Source organism: Siphateles boraxobius, unplaced genomic scaffold (assembly GCF_051911475.1).
Source record: "Siphateles boraxobius isolate OS27281-9 unplaced genomic scaffold, OSU_SipBor_1 18, whole genome shotgun sequence".
NCBI classification, from domain to species: domain Eukaryota; kingdom Metazoa; phylum Chordata; class Actinopteri; order Cypriniformes; family Leuciscidae; genus Siphateles; species Siphateles boraxobius.
In genome coordinates this window covers 5,023,918-5,042,574 of record NW_027508788.1, presented here as the reverse complement: position 1 = coordinate 5,042,574, position 18,657 = coordinate 5,023,918, and the positions used below count along the sequence as shown (strand labels likewise).

Sequence of the window (18,657 nt, the reverse complement as noted above, 5' to 3'; positions counted from 1 at the left end):
CATGCATTTTAAATTTAAGTTATATTTCTTGTGGGCTTTTTACCTTTATTTAGATAGGACATTAGCAGGAAAGACAGGAAATCATGGGAGAGGAGAGAGAGGAATTGGACCAGGAAAGAACTTTGAGTCTGGACTTGAACTCGGGTCGCAGAAGTGCAACCGCACTATATGTGAGAGTGTTTGCCCACACGGCTATGGCTGTGACTTTTAATTTTAATTTATTTTGCCCTTGTAATGTTTAATTAACATGTCATAACTCAATCTTCTCCAATCATTTCATCAGCATAAGCTCCACCCCTTTCTTACAATCGACCACAAGCACCATCCAGTCAACACCTTATGGCTTGAACAAGACCCAGACCCTGGCTTTCTAGCGTTCTGAACCCTGTTTTAAACCCTGGGGTTAGCACCGCTTTTTAACTCTGGTTATTAAACCCTGCTCTGGAGTAGTATGAAATAATGTGAAGTTAGAATGTTTCGGCAACATACACCCAATTGTGTGCGTCATATTCACCTGCGTTGGTCAATCACGGAAACAGCGCATTGCTTCAGCGTTTGAGAGGGAAAATGTCAAATGGTGATGGTAAACAGGTGAATTGGAGTGAAGAAACAACAGTTTTATTCTTACCTTATATTGTCCGAAAAGTTTATTCAGGAAAAACAGGGCTGTATATAATACGAGGATGCACTATGCTAAAGCCTTTATTTAAAGTGTCATTTTCCAAATGCCTCCAGGTTGAACACCCCAGAATATTCTTTTAAAGGTTACTTTGAAAGTGGATTGCTTGTTGTGAGTGAACAAGAATGACCTGCAGAATGACCATTCTGTGGCCTTGTTATAATGCTAATGCTCAAATCACCACTCCTTGCATTTAAGCACATCCGTTCACGTATATTTACAGACTTTGAGTGCACTCGGAGCACTGTGTTCTGCATGACCTTTCTGAGAGGGTCAGGACTCCCCACGTACCCCCACTGTGTCTGTGTGGTGTTAGCGTTGCCTTTCTTGTCTGGCCATCCCTCAGGTTACGGGCTGGTGCAGGAGGAGCTGCTCTCCCCCGCTTCTATGCAGTACAGCCTTCCCTCCCCGCTCGGCACGGAGCCCTACTGGCAGGAGGTGTCAAGCCTGGAGTGCGCGCCCATCGCCACCACTGAGGAGGACACCATGATGGAGATGTCGGATGTACAGGTGTGGCCGGCAGGGGTCAGTCCGTCCCTGGTGACCGTGGAGGACTCATCCCTGGACGGCAGCAGCCGCGCAGACGACTCCGAAGGCAACACGTTGAGCCTGCCCTGCAGTAGTTTGGGGAGGCCCAGCAGCGGAGCCAGTGGGGCCAGCGGCTCCATCATGGAGCTGGAAGAGGAGGAGGAGGAAGAGGAGCTTGAGGAAGACGACATACAGCACGAGCCAGTGTCCGCAAGTGCGGAAAAGGCATGGGCTAGCGGCGCCGTCCCAAAGGGAAACTACAATGGGCAGGCTGGAGGTCAGAGGTCGGAGGGCAAGAGGACAGAGTTGGCGGCAGCGGCGGCGGGCGGCAGTGTGATGGGTGTAACTAGAGGAGGAGGAAAGGGTGGAAAAGGGGCAAGTTCAGAGGAAAAGTTTTCTGTTCTTACAGGGCAACAGCTCTACGCTCAGTTATGTGAGAGAACTGGACTGACCCGAGCGCTAGAACACAACGGGGACAGGTATGGATTATTTTAGTATCCCATGTTACTCCACAAGCATTACGGTCTGTTCACACCAAGAACGCTAACTGTGTTGGCATCCACAAAAACACACAACAACGCTTTAAATGCTCAAGCTCTTTAAACTCGGGTGGATTCTGATTGGCTGTCAATGTTTTTATCTTTGATCGGTGATTCCAACAATATTGCTCCTCTGTGTCATTATCGTTATAGTTGTGATTTGGACTTCCTTATTCTCATAGAATTTCACAATATCAGCCATGGATCTTTGAGAAATCTTGGAAAAATCAAAAATAAGTTTTGTTTCACAAAATAAGAATGAAGATTTTTCAAAAGCCATCAATTGTCAAAAGTTTCTGTTTTAATGACAAAACGAAGTATTCAAAATGTTTTCTTTAACTTACAATCTTTAAAGGAGTGGACAAATATGTTAGTAAATACTCCAGTTAATGTCAAGGAACTTTTCATAAACACAATTTCTTTCACAAAATCTGTATTTTTTCCACAAAAACAAAGTTTTTTCGCAAAATTTTCTGTCGCTGTTTGGATGTGGTAAAACACCCACAGATGTAGCAGAAAACCTCAGGGTCATTTTTGTGTTTTCTTTTATCACTGGCCACAATTTTAACCTTGAAATCACGATTAGGCATTAAATAATGTCATACGTGTGAAAATCGGCTGAGAATTGAACAAATAGTTCTTACTTGCCTCAGAGAAAGATAGAGAACCATGTCTTTCTGGCATTTATTCTGGTGATTAAGGAATAATACAGTACAAGTCTTCTTGACCTTACAAAATGACTGTTGAAAGCAAACATGCCACGAAATGCACCTTATGTTTCGTGAGAAGGTGTGAGGTACTAGAGCAAAACAGGGACTATTTTTGGGATCAGCACCCCAAAATTAGTCAGAAACAAGTTTTGGATTTCAATCAGCAAATATGATGCAGGGCAGTGTTATTAACATTTTAAGGTTATATATATCATTATAGTTCTTGGTGTGAATGGCCCTTTAGACAGATAGCATTTACTCCATCTTTATCCATCCCTCCTCCGCAGGCCCGGGGGCGGCGCCTTCCAGCCTTATTCACAGGAGAAAGACCCCCTCCAAAGCTGGTCTCAACCCAAAGCCAGGACGACCATGGAGGCCATGATGTCATCGTCCCAGGACCACTATCAGTCCCGTGTAGCACAGGAGGCCCTGCTTACACCGGTATGTGATACAGGCCATTCGGAGGTCCTGCGGGGGCGTCTGCTGGGCACTCAGCCCTTTGATAAAGGGCTGGGCTTCTCCCGTCAGGAGGGGGATTTACGGGCATGGGACCAGGACAGGCGGAAGGCACAGGTGTGTCCCCTGGGCCTGTCCAGTCTGAGCAAAGAGCATGTTGTTGGACACAGTCTTGACTTCAATTAGTCAATAATGATATTTTAACTATTATTCCCTCCTTGCAGAAGGATGATCCGATAGATCTCACCAGTGATCATCTACATGAAGAGCAGTTCACAGATGAGCATGGGAATGTTGTGACTAAGGTGGGTCCTCAGTTTTCTTTAATGTTTATAATAGTATTGAACCAATATATTGATTGATCTTGCTGATTATATTTCACCTTTTTGAGATTATCCTCATCAATTTTGATGGGTAATGTAGTTTCTGTTTTCTAATATTTCATAAATATTATTTTAATCATAGTTTTTGTCTTAGTTATTGTTAAACTACACTTGTTCTATATAAACTACCTTTCAAAAGTTTGGGACTGTTATATTTTGTAATGTTTTTAAAATAAGGCTGCATTTATTTGATCAAAAACACAGTAAAATCAGTATTATTGTGGAATAGTATTGCGATTTAAAATAACTGATATATGAATAGAATTTGAATTTATTTTAAAATGTAATTTATTCCTGTGTTGGCAAAGCTCAATTTTCAGCATTACTCCCTTCTTCAGTGTCGCATGATCCGTCAGAAATCATTCTAATATGCTGATATGCTGCTCAAGAAACATTTTTTGTTACTATCAATGTTTAAAACATTAATGTTGTGCTGCTTAATATTTTTGGTGGAAACTGAGACATTTTATCAGGATTCTTTGATGAATATAAAGTTTAAAAAACAGCATTATTTGAAATATAATTTTACATTCAAACATTATAAATGTCTACTTTCACTTACACCACACTGCTTACACTAATGATGAAGAATGATGGATGTATATTTATTTACAAAATTTGCGGTACATTTTGATAGCACACAATGTACTTAAGGTTGTTTTACAAGACATTTCTTACAGTATGTCTATATTTTTATTGGCTGTCCTGTAGTTGTGTCTTCTTTTGAACCCATTCACCAAAAAGATTTGCTCAGATTCGTTCAATGTTTTGTTCACTTGCCCCTTGTGTAGGTTACATTGTTACGCCAGTAGTTGTATGTTTAGCCTTTATTAAGATTTTCTTGTCTACAAATCTTTTACAAAGGTGTAAAGAGTACCAGAAAAGCATAATTGAGTAAAAGTAGAGACACCTTACAGCGAAAATGTCTCTATTAAAAGTGACAAGTCACCAATTCCAATACGACTCGAGTCTTAGAGAGTATCTAATTTTAACAGAACATAAGTATTTTACTTGTACTGAATGTAGGCTCAAAGATGCACTTGTCCTCAAAGCAATGAGACATGCGAGGGAAAACAAGAAACAGTTTATTTGTGAGTTTATATCTCAGGTCGTGTGAGTTTATATCTCAGGTCATGAAATTTGTTCAAACTCGATTTGGTCATCTTTTTCCTCTCTTTTCTTCCTCCTTTTCTCCAGTTGGGTGTGGATGTGAAGAGAGATGTCCAGACTGTGAAGCGCTCCAGTCTGCGGAGATTAAAGCACTGAAATAAACACAAACTGTCCTGAAGGTACGGGACAGGAAAAATGATTGGTGCATTACATAAGGAACAACTTAAAACCCATGGGGAGAGCTAGCTTTGCTAAACTTGAACGATACAGCCATCAGTTTTATGTTTTAGCTAGAGTGACTTTGCTTCAGACAATGTCTCTTTGAAGGAGCTATTTGTTCATGAAGGATTGCTCTTCCAGGGTCGAACATCCACTGCCAAACCATCCTTCACCTACGCACGACTGGGAGACAGAACGATACATGGAGCGATAAAAAAAAAAAAAAAAAAAACATGCAGCGAAAGAACAACACATCGCACCCAAGTCCTACAGTCAAGCAACCACGGAGTGTCACTGGAAAACAAGGACGAGGCGTTCTCTAACTGTAGTTTTGTAACATTTTTAACAGAAGAAAATCAAAAAAACATACAACTAGCATAGGGCATGAACTTTTTATACAAAAACGTGAAGAAAACCACCCAAAAAAGCAACAAAAAGTGCTTCCTGTCAACTGTAAACGCATGACTGACTGCTGGTGCATGACCTATGAGCTGTCATTATCTAAAAAACTGAAGGGGTACAAGGTAAAGGGCCGTTCCAGGACTGGCAGTGGGAAGGGGGAAACCTTTGGACCTTTGATATTGAAAATGAGAGACTCTTGAAACAAGGGGTCTTGGGAACAAAACCCCCCAAAAAGCAACAGTTCTTTATTTTGTCAAACAGATTGTCATTACACAGCAGCATAGTGGATGCTAAGCCCGTCACGTTATTTTACCACTGGCCCTTTATCCTGTTCTTCAATGTGATATATGCACTCTAATGCTATGTGAATGTGCGTCGGTGTGTGTGCGTGTGTGTCGGTATCTAACGCATGTGTACTCGCTTGTTCCTTGGTACTGAGCTTTTTTTTCCGGATCGGTCAGAGTTCATTTGGTTTTTGCCATGGCAATGACAACAAGCCACTGTGCTCTCCTGCTCGTGAGCGTCCGTGTGTGTTTATTTCCACTTTGTTAAGCGTATCCGTGTTCCTTTGAACTGTCAGCCACCTTTTACTTTTATATCTCTTGTTTTGAATTCAAAGGCCCCCTCCTTTCAAATCCGAACCGAATCGTTTGTTGGAGGTTGCGTAGCTTCGTACGTACAACACCCAAATGGCAACCTATGGAGGGCACGTGCTTTCTCTGTCTGACAGTTCACAACCTTAACCTCCGACCTACCGACCATCCATTCACCCTCATATGTAGCTCAGCTGCTCAACTAAAACCGTCATGTCAGAAAATTTCCAGAGACTAATGTAGCATTGCATGCAGGCTAACACCGCTTTTCATACTGTTCTCTTGGGCCTGAACTCGGCCCGGACATTTTTATTGATTTTATATTATTAATCAAGCTGTGCTGGTGAAGAAAATAAAAAAACGATTGTAGCTGTGACGTGTGGGGCTTGGGGACTATCTCTGAGTAACTGCCTTTGTAATGTTTGGGATTTCAGATTGAGTTATGTGACAAGGAAGCGTTTTAAACTTTGATGATGATCTTTGATTTATTCTTTTTGTTTGTATTATTATTATTTTTTTCATTTAGATGTACAGTTAAAAATAGACTGATAAATATACAGACAGCACTGTGAAAGTCCACCTTAAAATTGACCCCTGAACTGTGAACTCACAACTGTCTGTCTCACTTTTTGGCTTCTGATGTCTCACAACACATACCAACAAGGTTTAATTGTAACAATGGGAAGCTTAAACTGCAACTTCATGTTACCGGTTCCCTATTAATGTCATTTGCATGTGCATTTTCACCGTTATTCTTTTTTATTTTACTATGAAATAGCCCAAACATACACAAAAACTCTTGAAGTATAGTCTACCAAAGCAATAATATCAAACGTGCTGCAACAGTTGGAATACTGCGTTGTTGTCGGTGTGCGTGCGTGTGTTTTTCGGTCTACGAGCGCCTGTGTGTTCAGTCTATACTCTATTAACCCAACATTTTAGTAGCATTTGTAAGACGTATACGATTCAAGAGATATAACAGCATGCATGAGTATCTCACACCGTATGCAATTATGTGATCTACATGCCAACTCGAGTTCACTGAACGGTAGCTATTTCACTTTAATGGACAAGGTTTTTTTGAACGGCTGGCAAGCATAATGAAATCAGGTATGGTGCTCAGCATTTAATCACAGCACAGTAGCTTACATAGTCACGAGCACACCGTGATATACTGACTCATGTAGTTTAATTCGATGGATGTCGATGAGTGAGTGAGTGAGTGAGTGAGTGAATGAATGAATGAATGAATGAATGAACTTATCCTCCAAACTACAAACAAATATTTATGGAATGCATGGACAATTGGACGGATGACAATGATTGTACTTTCATATTTAAGAAGTGTTTAATCAGATCCTAGTGTTTTGGTTTAGTCAATGAAATGAGTGTGCTTTGTGAGACTGCACACTTCCCTTCTCACCAACGCATTAAAACACTTATGAGTTCTGCCTCACTGTATATTGTTTTCTACAGTTCACTCAGGTTTGTGTTGACAGATGATTTCTCTTCCATGATTCTAGTTAATACATACTTAACAGTAAATCCTATGTCCACTAAAAGGAGTATAAGGATTATCATGGGTGTTGGGAAATGCGTAATGGAATTGATGAAGGACATAGATGGCCTACATGTTCAATATCTTATCGCTGCTGTAATTGTTGATCGAGACAAAATTCCTGTTCCATTCATTTATTTTTGGTTTAAGGAACAAAACGATTTGGCATTGCAATCATTATGTATTAAAAAAAGAGTTTATGTACAATGTTTAACTGTTGCAAAAATCTAGACTTCACCTATACTCCTTTAGAATGGATTAATGACATTATAAACGCAATATCATATTACTCTGTACTAAGGAATGCAACTGCGCACATGCACAGAAAAATATGTTTTTAATAAAGAATATATGTATAAATATACGACAAACTATATTTAATTAGAATGCTATGCACCCTTATTAGAGTTGTTATGGCTGTACTTTAAGTAAATTAGTTAGAATCCAGTAATATGAACATGCCCATGTTAAGGGGAATGTAGAGGCTTTGTTGCTATTTAAACATGTTTTAATTTCCTTTTTTATTATTATTATTGTAACGGAGAGAGGAAATACGAACATTGAATATGTATACAAGCCTTTTATTCAGAATCATTCTAATATGAAGAAATGTATAGACCATTTATCCTGCACACCAGCTCAGATCATTTACAAAAGTTAATAAAGAAAGATGTGACCTATTGTGACACTGTGTGCATGTGTAAGAGAATGTGCCAAATATTATTTATATTTATTTATAAATAGTTTTAAAGTCAAAGGATGAATATGTAGAATATGTAAAGGATGGGTTCAAACTTATTTTCACCTCCATCTATTTAATTTCCACAGTCACACAGAAAATAGTGCCGTTGACTAAATAGACATATTTTGCATAACACATGTATTTGCAGTAGCTCAGGGTGTCTGCAGGGTTTGTAAAATCAAATTTAAGACCTGCACAAATAAAACTAATAGCCTACCATATGAACGAGGTAGGGAAATATCTATTACATCCAAACTATAAAATTACTGTAAAAACTCACATTTAAACAACTTTACAGTTCAATATGACAAAAACAAAAGGTTTTATAAACTACTGAACCTCATTTCAGCCTTTAACACATTTTAAGTATTCATTGACAAAATTAATCAACAGTAGGCTAGATCAAAGCAATCGCTTGGCATACATGTGCGGTATTCATTGTGAATTGCTCTGAAACCGTGAGCCTGTGGAACGAACACGAGTGCTTTTACTTTGAAACAGCGATTTCAGTTAAATCATTACCTTTTGATGTTTAATCATCGCTTAAGCCATATTATCATGATTCCTGTTTTCTGTCCCCAAATTTAAGACCTCTTGGAATGATAATTAAGACTTTTCTTATACAATTTAAGATAATTAAGACTTTTTATGGCTTAAATTTGTCGCACACAAATTTAAAGGGATAGTTCACATCAAAATGAAAATGTTATCAAAACACTTACCCACCTTCGTGTTGTTCCAAACATGTATGAATTTCTTTGAATTCCATATAAAGTGTAGTGGTTAACGTTATATATAAAAAACTGTGTTATCCATCCCCACAGATCGTCTGAAAACATGAAATCTCCCCTCGGCCCACCGTCTAATAGTAGGAAAACAAAACATTGGATGTCGTCAACTGTCTGGTTACCAACATTCTTCAAAATATCTTCTTTTGTGTTCAGCAGAAGAAAGAAACTCATAGGTTTGAAACAACACGAGGGTGAGTCAATGATGACTAAATGACAAAAAGTATGCGGCGACCCCCATTTTGTTATTATGATGCTGTCTATTTAAAATAAAGATTTTTTAAAACAAGAATAGCCTAATTTGATAAAGATACAATCAATCAAATATCCAGCGAATGTATAGACAATCAATCGCATTTTATAGAAAATATATGATAGTGATCATCTCTGATTAATTTAAGTGGAAATTTTGCAATTGTAAAAACAACAACGAGTGTCAAGTATTTTTTTGAATCGGTGTAACGGAGAAAAGCTCCTGTAAACATCTGAAAGACTACATTTCCCATCGCTCTCTTGCAGTACTAACGCATACCAGTGAGGGCGCCGGTGCATCAATTCTCCGTTTCAAATAGCCCTTTCCTGCTCATGTTTTGTTGAGTGCGTGGTGTTGTGTTCATGAGAGAGTGAGAGAGAAAACGTGGTCGCGGAGAAGCCTAGCATTGAGCTAGTTTGCAAGTGTGAGTGTGTGAATGAAGTGTAATACAGGCTCAAATATATAGTAGTATTTATTTTTGTATGTAGTCAAGTTTGCCACAAACGGACAAGGTAAATAATTAGAGAAAGTAACTTGATGTTGAAGTGCTGTTAACATATATTTTTTCCCCAGTAAAATTTGTTCTAACTTGTTTTACTCTTTTACTTCAAGGTGCAAAGACACTGTTTGATAAAGGCAGCTGGCTGAGTTTGTGATTGCAATAGTGTTGAAAATGTCCATGAGCAGTCAGAAGACCACCAGTCAGGCAATTCCGACCACCAGACGAGTCATAATCAACGATGCGGCCCATATGCCTCATGATTACTCTACAACTCCCGGAGGAACCCTTTTTAGCACGACTCCTGGAGGTAAATGTCACGAACTTGCTGTTCGTCGCAGTGCAGGCATTGTTTTTGTTTTGATCGCGACATAGCGATGCATCTTAGAGCTCGCGCTCGCATTGTCTTTGTACTGCTTGACAGACTGCGGTGCGCGTGCTCAAAATGCTTCAGCCTGTTTGTCTTGTATGGTTTGCCTTTTAACTGTAGCCGTGAACAGGTAATAAATGTAGTAATGTTATCTTCACGATAATAAGAACATTGTTTTAATGACACGACTGCATCTTGCATTTGTCTTGCAAAACAATGTTCTGCAAGTCTGCTCACGTTACAATTGCAGAAATATAGTTATACAAATGTTTAAATATAAAATTCTGAAGATAGAAACAGGGGTTGGTTCATTTAAAATTTAATTTAAATAAGTATAAGTCGTCGAAAGGGACCTTAATAAAAATACCTCCCTATTTGACATTTTGTCAAATTAAACCGTTTCATGGCCTTGAACGACCTTCAAGTGGATTTGGGATATGCTGATATGGTGTTTAAGGCTCTTGAATAATTGTGAAAAACTGAAAATATAAATGCATATTCTATAAAGTCTGTTATGTGTATGTAGTATTTTTTTTTTTTAGTTGACATTGTATACCGACCACAAAAGAGGATGTGACAGCACCCGAAGCATGTGACTATTGGTTTTCCAAAGTACACCGCACTTCTGGTTTTCTAGCTCATAAGGGCAACTGTTCTTGTTATTGTAAACAGTGTATCAATAGCTGTTTGTTTGTCCACCCAGATCATCATTTCAGCCATGATGTAACGCTCTATACATCATGGGACAAATTAGGTGTGTTATTGCCCTGGGGAATTTTTGTCATGTGACTTTTTATTGGTTTTTGTCATGTTTATCATTTGTGTTTTCATTGGTGTACAAGCTTGATTGCTTAGTATGCATAAACCTATGTTTCTGGGTGCTGCTGTAATGCACTCATCAGCGTTACCTCGCTGAGGGAATGTAGTTCAAGGATGTGTGTGTGAAGGTTCACAGTAGGTTCAATGGGGCTGATATGAGTGGAGCTGATAGTGTGTTCACACTGCTCCATTTCAGCCCGTTGGCTTGTGCTTTTCTCTTAACACTATTCTGATTAGGATAAAATGTGAGAAAGCAGTTTGTCAGACATTGACGCTTTACAAAGCTCAACCCTTTAATGATGCAACTTTTGAATGTTGTAAAATGCACCGTCATAGGGACATGTTTAGACATGCTGGGATTGAATGCTGCTCGCTACATTAACATAGCAAAGCCCAAACGCACCTGGCTGGCCTCCATGTTTTCACAGGCTTGTCGGTCAACCCTGCTCTTGTACCCTGCTATAGGACCATCGTTTCCTTAACATAGCTTAACCTCAGCTGTATTTTATTTGATTACTAAATGATATATAGGCACCCGGATCATCTATGATCGAAAGTTCCTGCTGGAGTGTCGCAGCTCCCCTTTGGCCCGCACACCGCCCTGCTGCCTCCCTGACATTCCGGGGGTGACCAGTCCTCCTTCAGTCACCATTAAAAACGACAAGGCCCACCCCAAACAGACGGTCAATAATAACAACATCAGCCCCCTAGCGGACAAGAGCGCAGGTAAAAGCAACTTTCAGATGTGCACTGAAGCTAAAAGTTATTAACCCTGTAAAGACTGACATATTAAATAATAATCTGAAGAAAAAAAAGCTATTTATCTGAAATGGGAGCATTTTATTGAACCTTTAGACAGTTAAAAAAAAAAAAACATTTGCGTACTTGCTTTTTGTTGAGCTTTTGGGCTTGTATAGTGTGATCAATGAAAATATGGAGCTCATATTCATTATTTAAGTTTTGTTCAGAAGCCCAAACTGAGCAAAATCCTATTTTGTGCAATTGCTGATGTTTGAATGTTCATGCTGATGTTTAGCTTGTAATGTAAATCAATGCATTCTTTATAACAGTATAGCAGACTGCTTACATGAGGTGCATATAAATATCTTCCAATAATATTTTTTTGTAAAATGATATTTAAATGCTTAGCTTTATGATCAAAGCTGTAGTTTGTGTTTTGGGGGGGGGGGGGGCTAAACACATAATGCCTTGCCAAACTAAGATAATACAGAAATTGTTCAGTTGAACATTCCTCAAAATGCCTAATGCATCACACTCTCATTTTAACATGACTTTTCTTAAAAAAGGATAATTAAGTCAACCTAAGTTTCTTTAGTCTAGTAAGTGTTCATTTTGAAATATTACGAACAATATAAAAGTTATTTTTGCGTTTACTTCATAAAAATCAATAAAGATTTCACAGCAAAAAGATGTGTACCACAGGTGGAGAGTTTTATTATTATACTAAAAGTCATTTTCCTTGCTAAAAAAGTACAAACTATCAGACGAAAGAAATCATGTAGTAGATTGTGTACAGGAGGTTTTCAGCAAAGTTTTGATCATGTTGATAAATTAAGAGGAGTTGTGGAATTTTCTATAAAATATGATACATGTGCCTTTATAGGATTACATATGTTCAATAAATATTAATTTTGTTCTGTGATTTCAAGGGGAGGATGCCCAGTTTGAAATGGATATCTAACTACAATAGAGGACATGCAACACAGAGGCGACGACTGTAATGAATATTACTGTGATGACAACTGTTCCCTGAGAGGATAAATGCACAGAAGACTTCTCCTTCCACGTCATCTGTCTTTCTTTTTTTTTTTCATTTATCTACTGTCCATATGATATTTTCCTTTCCTGTATGGATGCTGTCGCTCAAGACGCGCACAAAGCCATTACTTCAGATTCTCAACATCAGCTAACACTGTTGTGCCTGAAAGAGCCACTATCTCAGATGTCAGATAGTGCATCCCAAGCGCTATACATCTGCCTAAGACATGGGGGACATCCAACAGGCCACCATGTGACATTGTTTATTTGATACAGATTTGTGTAGTTTTGCAGAATGATCAGTAGGGGGAGCAACACCTTTTCTTGGTAGTTGTCTCAACAAGAGTCATGTGGAGGATAATCCAGATGCCAACTCCTATAAATTTAGCATACCTGAATTTGACCACTTTCCATCTGGCATTGATACTTTTTGTAATGATAAAATCTAATTTTTGTTTATCCTGAAGAGTATTTTCACCTAAAGTGTCACTCAACAGAATGTAAAATGCTTTTTTTTTTTTGCTGTGAAATTCTCTTAACTTCCCTGATATTAAGTGAAGAGACATTTAAGCATAAAAAAATCAATAAACACCAGAGAATTTACAAGTGTTTGGCTTATTCATTTGCTGCTGATGATTTTCAAACTCATGACACGAGGCGTAACCATTAAGAAAACATTTTATTACATTTGGTAATTTACATACTCTACTATTTACAAATTAGGTAAACACACAAAGCTTTCAAAAATAGCATCAAGTAATACAGGTGTCTCAGTGCAGGATGCTTCAATTATTCCAAGTGAAAATACTGTACAAATGAAAAATTTTGCATTCATTTGTGCTTAAATATGTTTTTCCAGGTTTGAGTAGCATATCCGAAAGTGCTAGTGTTGAGTTCATTTGGGGTTCGGAGACTCAGTGGCAGCCACATTCTCCTACAACCATCCCTTCATGGTGTCTCATGACCATCTTGCCGTTCTCGTAGTAGAGCATGGAGAGAGGAGCCAGACGGGTGGGTACGCAGGACAAGCATGGGACGCGGTCTGAGTGGTGCAGCTTCAAAAGACTCTGCAAATGACAAGACAACAAACATTAGAGTCAGTCTAGCAAACAGAAAACATTTTAAAGTAATAATCACGACTATATCAAAGGTTTAAAAAGATTCTTACCTGCATGTAGGCATGGTTGGTTGGAGTAAAGGTCTCATCAACGGGTGTAGGGCAGTTACCTTCACATCGAAAGGCATTGTAGCGCTTCGGATAAACGATCCAGTCGCTCCAGCCAATCTGATCAAAGTCCACCCACATATCTACCTTCTTGCAGAGAGGTTTCTTCTCCCCTTCTTGCGAAACACCTGGAATCATGCTTGCTGCTGCGTCTCGCACTCTGTCGTCAGTCCTGTGGTTCCTCCTGTGACGCCGAGGCACAGGTTCACCTCCACCAACGGCCCGGTCCAGAGCGACATACTTGGAGTGCTCCGCAGTCTGGATGAGGGTGGACGTCTTTGCCTGGTTCTGCTTGGAGTAAACCACCATCATGACCCTGTTGACTGTAAAATGCTGGAAACTCTCGTGCCCCTCTTTCTCAGCACTTGAAGACACCTGGACGGGTTCTTCCGAGGAAACGCTCTGGCCCTGGTGCAACCAGTACTTAAGCAGCGCTGTGATGTTGAAGATCCTCCAGGAGGAATGGGAGGATGGGTCACTTGGGTTGGCTTTCACGCTGCCCAGGTGAAGGCGTTGGCCTACTTCGTCACAGGGGCTTCGGTCGCACTCTCGTTTGGATTCATGATAGATATCCACCGCAATCTCAGAGGTGAATTCTGGAAGGCGAATGCGAAGTTCAGATCGCTGGACGTCGTCGCTTGTTGATATGGAGGACATGTCAAATGTCACGGCTAATTTGTCACCAACCTGATGGAAACCTGAAAAATATTTGGACAAGAAATTAGTTACCGGTCGAGGGATCGTTAGTTAAACAGTCTAGAAAGGATAAGTGTGGTGCTTAATTATCTTAAAGGATGTTTTCACACATGGGTATATTCGGGACAAGCAATTAATAAAGTAGAAAGTTCTTATTGTTGAGATGTGTATTGCTGCCCAAACCACTTTGAAACAGACGTCTTGCAGCTAATACACACGCTAACTAATAAACATAATACGTGACTGGGCTAATAGCTTAGAACCAGCTAAACTACTACCTATCAAATTATCTTGTATCAACCTGAAGATATTTGTTTTGCGATCATGACCAACGGCTGACTTTACATATTGCCGCATAGGCTACACGGCTACGAAATAAATGTGCATATTGTTTTACACTTTAATTATTATTATTATTATTATTATTATTATTATTACTGATAGAACAGGAGTTCTGTATGAAGAATTTAAAGATTTTCCATTTGGCGACAGGCCACGCTAAATGTCTCTGTCGCTTTATTTCATCTTTGTTTATAGAAAATAATGTTATCAATTTATTGTATGTATAGGCCTATATATTATCATAAGAAACATCTAAAAAATAGGAAATATATCGGCATACTATTGTAAAACGTTGTATAATGTAGCCTACAAATAATGTGTTTGAAATTAATTTTAAGATAAAAAAAATGTATAAGCCAACTCACTTCTGGCGAAAAGACTCAATACCGAATCGGACTCGTAAAGAGCTGGGTTTTCGTGGCTGATTTGTTTGTCGTCTCCGGTCAGAAAGGTCCGGTAGAGGTGCATCATGTAGAGCGGATACCTGCTGTTGTGTCGGCTCTGACCCGCCTGACCTCCGCCGCTCTTCCCAGGTGCTCGCATATTCCTCAACTTATCGTGGAATCCAGGAAAGGACACTGTGGAGTTCACCAGCGCGAGAACTGCGCTCAGGACCCCGCAGATAAACCACCTCATGTCAAATCTAGGTTTAGATCCACCACGCAGGGATTGCCTGTCTCTGAGATCCTGCTCCGACACCGTCCCCTGGAAAGTGAGTGTAATGAATGCTGCCAGGCCATCTTAATTCACTTATAGAAACTTGGTCTTTTGATGGTCTGTGAGGTCCTTTGGGTCTTTGAAGTGTCCTTGTGATCCATAAAGGGATACATGTCCCTGGGTCGTCGTGTATCGAAACCAACAGTCTTTTGTGCGTCAAAGGGGTGTGAAAACATTAAATCTTCTCCTCGAGCGCTGTGTATTGAAGGTTCTTTTGATAGTGTACTTAAACAATAATATTAGTGGACTACATTTGTTCATCAATGCCCCTTTGATTAAAAGGAGAAAAACACCCCAAATGCTGGATTATTTCTTAGTTTGAATTAAATTAGAGGAAGTAATGTCGTTTCTATTTCGCATAAGAACATCATACATAGGCTAATTAATTATTGTGTCATTGGAAATCTCCACATTATAACAGCAACATTTTTATATTCATGTTACCGCATCATTTGGCTGCTTGACTTTACCTACTGCATGTTATGATGATTACACAATATTCTTGTAGATTTTTGTTTCCGACTCCAGCTATAGCGTGGCCAAAAAATAATCTTTTAGCCTATAGGCTATCTTTTTATATAAGCTAGATTTGAGAAGCACCCATAGAACCCAACTGATAATTTCTTTCTTTCTTTCTTTCTTTCTTTCTTTCTTTCTTTCTTTCTTTCTTTCTTTCTTTCTTTCTTTCTTTCTTTCTTTCTTTCTTTCTTTCTTTCTTTCTTTCTTTCTTTCTTTCTTTCTTTCTTTCTTTCTTTCTTTCTTTCTTTCTTTCTTTCTTTCTTTCTTTCTTTCTTTCTTTCTTTCTTTCTTTCTTTCTTTCTTTCTTTCTTTCTTTCTTTCTTTTCAGATGTATTGAAGCATCTTATACAACAGGGGGCGCTGCCTTCCAAGTTTCACCTTTTGCTACCTTCCATGACTTTCGAAAATGATTTGCCAAATCGTTAACAAAGTGACAAAGCTCAAACATTCTCTCTGCAGGCAACTAAAACATCGACTGTTCATTCTTGCGTCACTTATTTCTCCTGACACTGCCCGTCACCCGTGTGATGTGTTGACAAGCATTGTGCTGATTCTGAGTGCTCAGGTGAGATTCCTATGCAAGCAAGCACACACACACACACACACACACACACACACACACACACACACACACACACACACACACACACACACACACACACACACACACACACACACACACACACACACAGAGAATTGAAGAAGACCAGTTGTGAATGTTAGTGGCAATCTCACACATAGTAACACTGATAAGCAAGACAGAAATTGACACTGAGCCTTCCTCTACTCAGCCATTTGAACTAATAAGTGTCATAAATTCACTGTCCATTTGGAAATGTGGTTACATTTTTGTGTATATTTATGTGTCTTAATGTACTCATCTATCTGTCTGTCTGTCTGTCTATAGCTTTCTAGCTGTCTATTGCTCCTTTTCTGCCTTGCATTTAAATCTTAAGAGAATCCATACATCCCTGTCCTTTCTAGCTGACTATCGCTCTTTTCTACCATCTATCTATCTATATATCCATCTATCTGTCTTTCTGTCTATCTATCCATCTGTCTGTCTGTCTATCTAAGGTAGCTGTTTAGTGGTCTATTGCTCATTTTTGCCATATATCAAGATCAGTGTGTTTGCTATTGATTGCTTGTGTACGTGTGGTATGATTTGGTAGAACTAGGTGATGCTGACCTGTTGTGACAGACATGCCTTGCTTTGGGCAGACAGCCTAATTAATCGCCAGAGACCCTGATTGCTGTGAATCGGTTTGCAAAACAGAGACCTCAGGACTCTTCTCCGGTAGGGGAAAAAAGGGAACATCGAGAAGGAAAACAGAATCAAGCCCTTTGTGTGGCGCTGGAAGAAAAGTGCACACTTGCGTTAGGGATGGCAACAAAAAAACAAAAAGACCATGAAATATGAAAGGGCCTGCCTTTGTGTCATTTGAATAATAGGGATAATTACCCTCTGTCCAGCGAAGCACCTGCATTTGAAATAAGCCTTTGATACCAACTTAAATCCAGTGAGATGGTGCTATTTGATTAAGATTCAGGCAGATGCTGTCTCTGTCTTTACAGCAGCTGGAGAGATCACTCTGTCAACAGACTGACTGCACACCTTTGAATGCATATACCGTGATAAATAGATTTGCTTCACAAAAAACCGCATGGTGATGGTTGGTGTAACTTTTGCTTTGCTGCAAACAATATTGTTTTGGTTTAATAAACACCTCATTATCAAAGAGCAGATAATATGAGTCTTTATTATTATTATTTACTAATTCTAGTCAGATCTGACACTTTCAAAGCTGGCTGGGTGTCATGCGTCTCACATATCTCAGTATAGAAGATAAACAGATAGTCTTTAAACACCTTCAAAGCTATCTCTTTTTAATTTGGTTGCACTGCCAGGAATCCATAGATGAATCAGCGTCTCTCATTAAACCACAGTCCTGACATTGTTCGCTAGGAATGGCTTTTTTTCCCTATCAGTCTGATAGCAGAAATTGCAGGGACACGAAAGCAATGAAAGAGCTCAGAAAGCACGCTTTTTTTTCTTGCTTTTTTCGTTATACTTTTTGTCCTAGCAGCATTGGAGGCAGGACTGTACGCTGACAAAGATCATTGTTGTTAGGGGCTTGAATCCCACACCACAATGTGCTCCAATACAGACACTTTGATTTCATTTTACCCATGGACTGGTCAATATGGCTTTAGGTTCAGAATCCAGAATGATGTTACATGGATCCATGTACCGTACCTTTAACTCTTTCTGAGAAAGCACAATGGATATTTAAGTTTTCTTTTATTATTATTAGCTAAATGCTAGCTGATTTCCAGCCGTTTACGGAATCCACTTTCATGCATCTTTAATGTTGGTTTTGGTCATAGATGATACTTTATCAATGCTTTTATTAGAAAGCTGAGTAAAAGCTTTTCTTTAGTCTGCACTATTATGGTCAGGAATCTTGTCCTTTTCTCTCTATTACAGCCAGCCATGTGCCACTCGGAATCTGCCACGGTGAACATCAAGATTTTCTGGGCAGCTGGAATTGACAGAAATAGAGAATTTGCCTCCGGGACAGGATAATCAGTATTTGTTTATTTATTTGATTTTATAAATGTGGCCTAAATGCTCACTTCTAAATACTGGGAGATTTTGGCTGTGTTTCACTGTTTTGGGAAAAATAGCCATGGTTGTGAGGATCAGAAATAAATTCTGTTGAAAAACCTT

At 39.2% G+C, this 18,657-nt stretch overlaps 3 protein-coding genes across 11 annotated transcripts in view; 2 read left to right on the top strand and 1 right to left on the bottom strand.

Annotated features, from left to right (window-relative positions):
* Nucleotides 1-7,863, top strand: part of ank1b (ankyrin 1, erythrocytic b) — a 73,090-nt gene extending 65,227 nt beyond the window's left edge. For 4 of the 9 annotated variants that reach the window (XM_077232977.1, XM_077232973.1, XM_077232976.1 and 1 more), the window contains 5 exons: nucleotides 1,026-1,686; nucleotides 2,744-3,029; nucleotides 3,137-3,217; nucleotides 4,493-4,584; nucleotides 4,766-7,863. In XM_077232977.1, the coding sequence (XP_077089092.1) occupies nucleotides 1,026-1,686; nucleotides 2,744-3,029; nucleotides 3,137-3,217; nucleotides 4,493-4,561 (1,097 nt within the window). In that variant the 3' untranslated portion in view covers nucleotides 4,562-4,584; nucleotides 4,766-7,863. The remainder of the gene's footprint in view (nucleotides 1-1,025; nucleotides 1,687-2,743; nucleotides 3,030-3,136; nucleotides 3,218-4,492; nucleotides 4,585-4,765) is intronic. The other 5 variants (XM_077232980.1, XM_077232979.1, XM_077232975.1 and 2 more) reach the window with 3 other exon arrangements.
* Nucleotides 7,864-9,268: 1,405 nt separating this feature from the next.
* On the top strand, nucleotides 9,269-13,030 carry eif4ebp1 (eukaryotic translation initiation factor 4E binding protein 1). The gene is made up of 4 exons (XM_077232994.1): nucleotides 9,269-9,472; nucleotides 9,573-9,769; nucleotides 11,180-11,374; nucleotides 12,319-13,030. The coding sequence occupies exons 2-4, from the start codon at nucleotides 9,634-9,636 to the stop codon at nucleotides 12,348-12,350; spliced, it is 363 nt and encodes a 120-aa protein (XP_077089109.1). The 5' UTR covers nucleotides 9,269-9,472; nucleotides 9,573-9,633; the 3' UTR covers nucleotides 12,351-13,030.
* A 61-nt stretch (nucleotides 13,031-13,091) lies between these two features.
* On the bottom strand, nucleotides 13,092-15,384 carry ndr1 (nodal-related 1). The gene is made up of 3 exons (XM_077232992.1): nucleotides 15,056-15,384; nucleotides 13,596-14,350; nucleotides 13,092-13,494 (listed from the first exon to the last, which is right to left on the bottom strand). Exons 1-3 carry the CDS (start codon nucleotides 15,324-15,326, stop codon nucleotides 13,342-13,344), a joined length of 1,179 nt encoding a protein of 392 aa, XP_077089107.1. The 5' UTR covers nucleotides 15,327-15,384; the 3' UTR covers nucleotides 13,092-13,341.
* Between the last annotated feature and the right edge of the window lie 3,273 nt (nucleotides 15,385-18,657).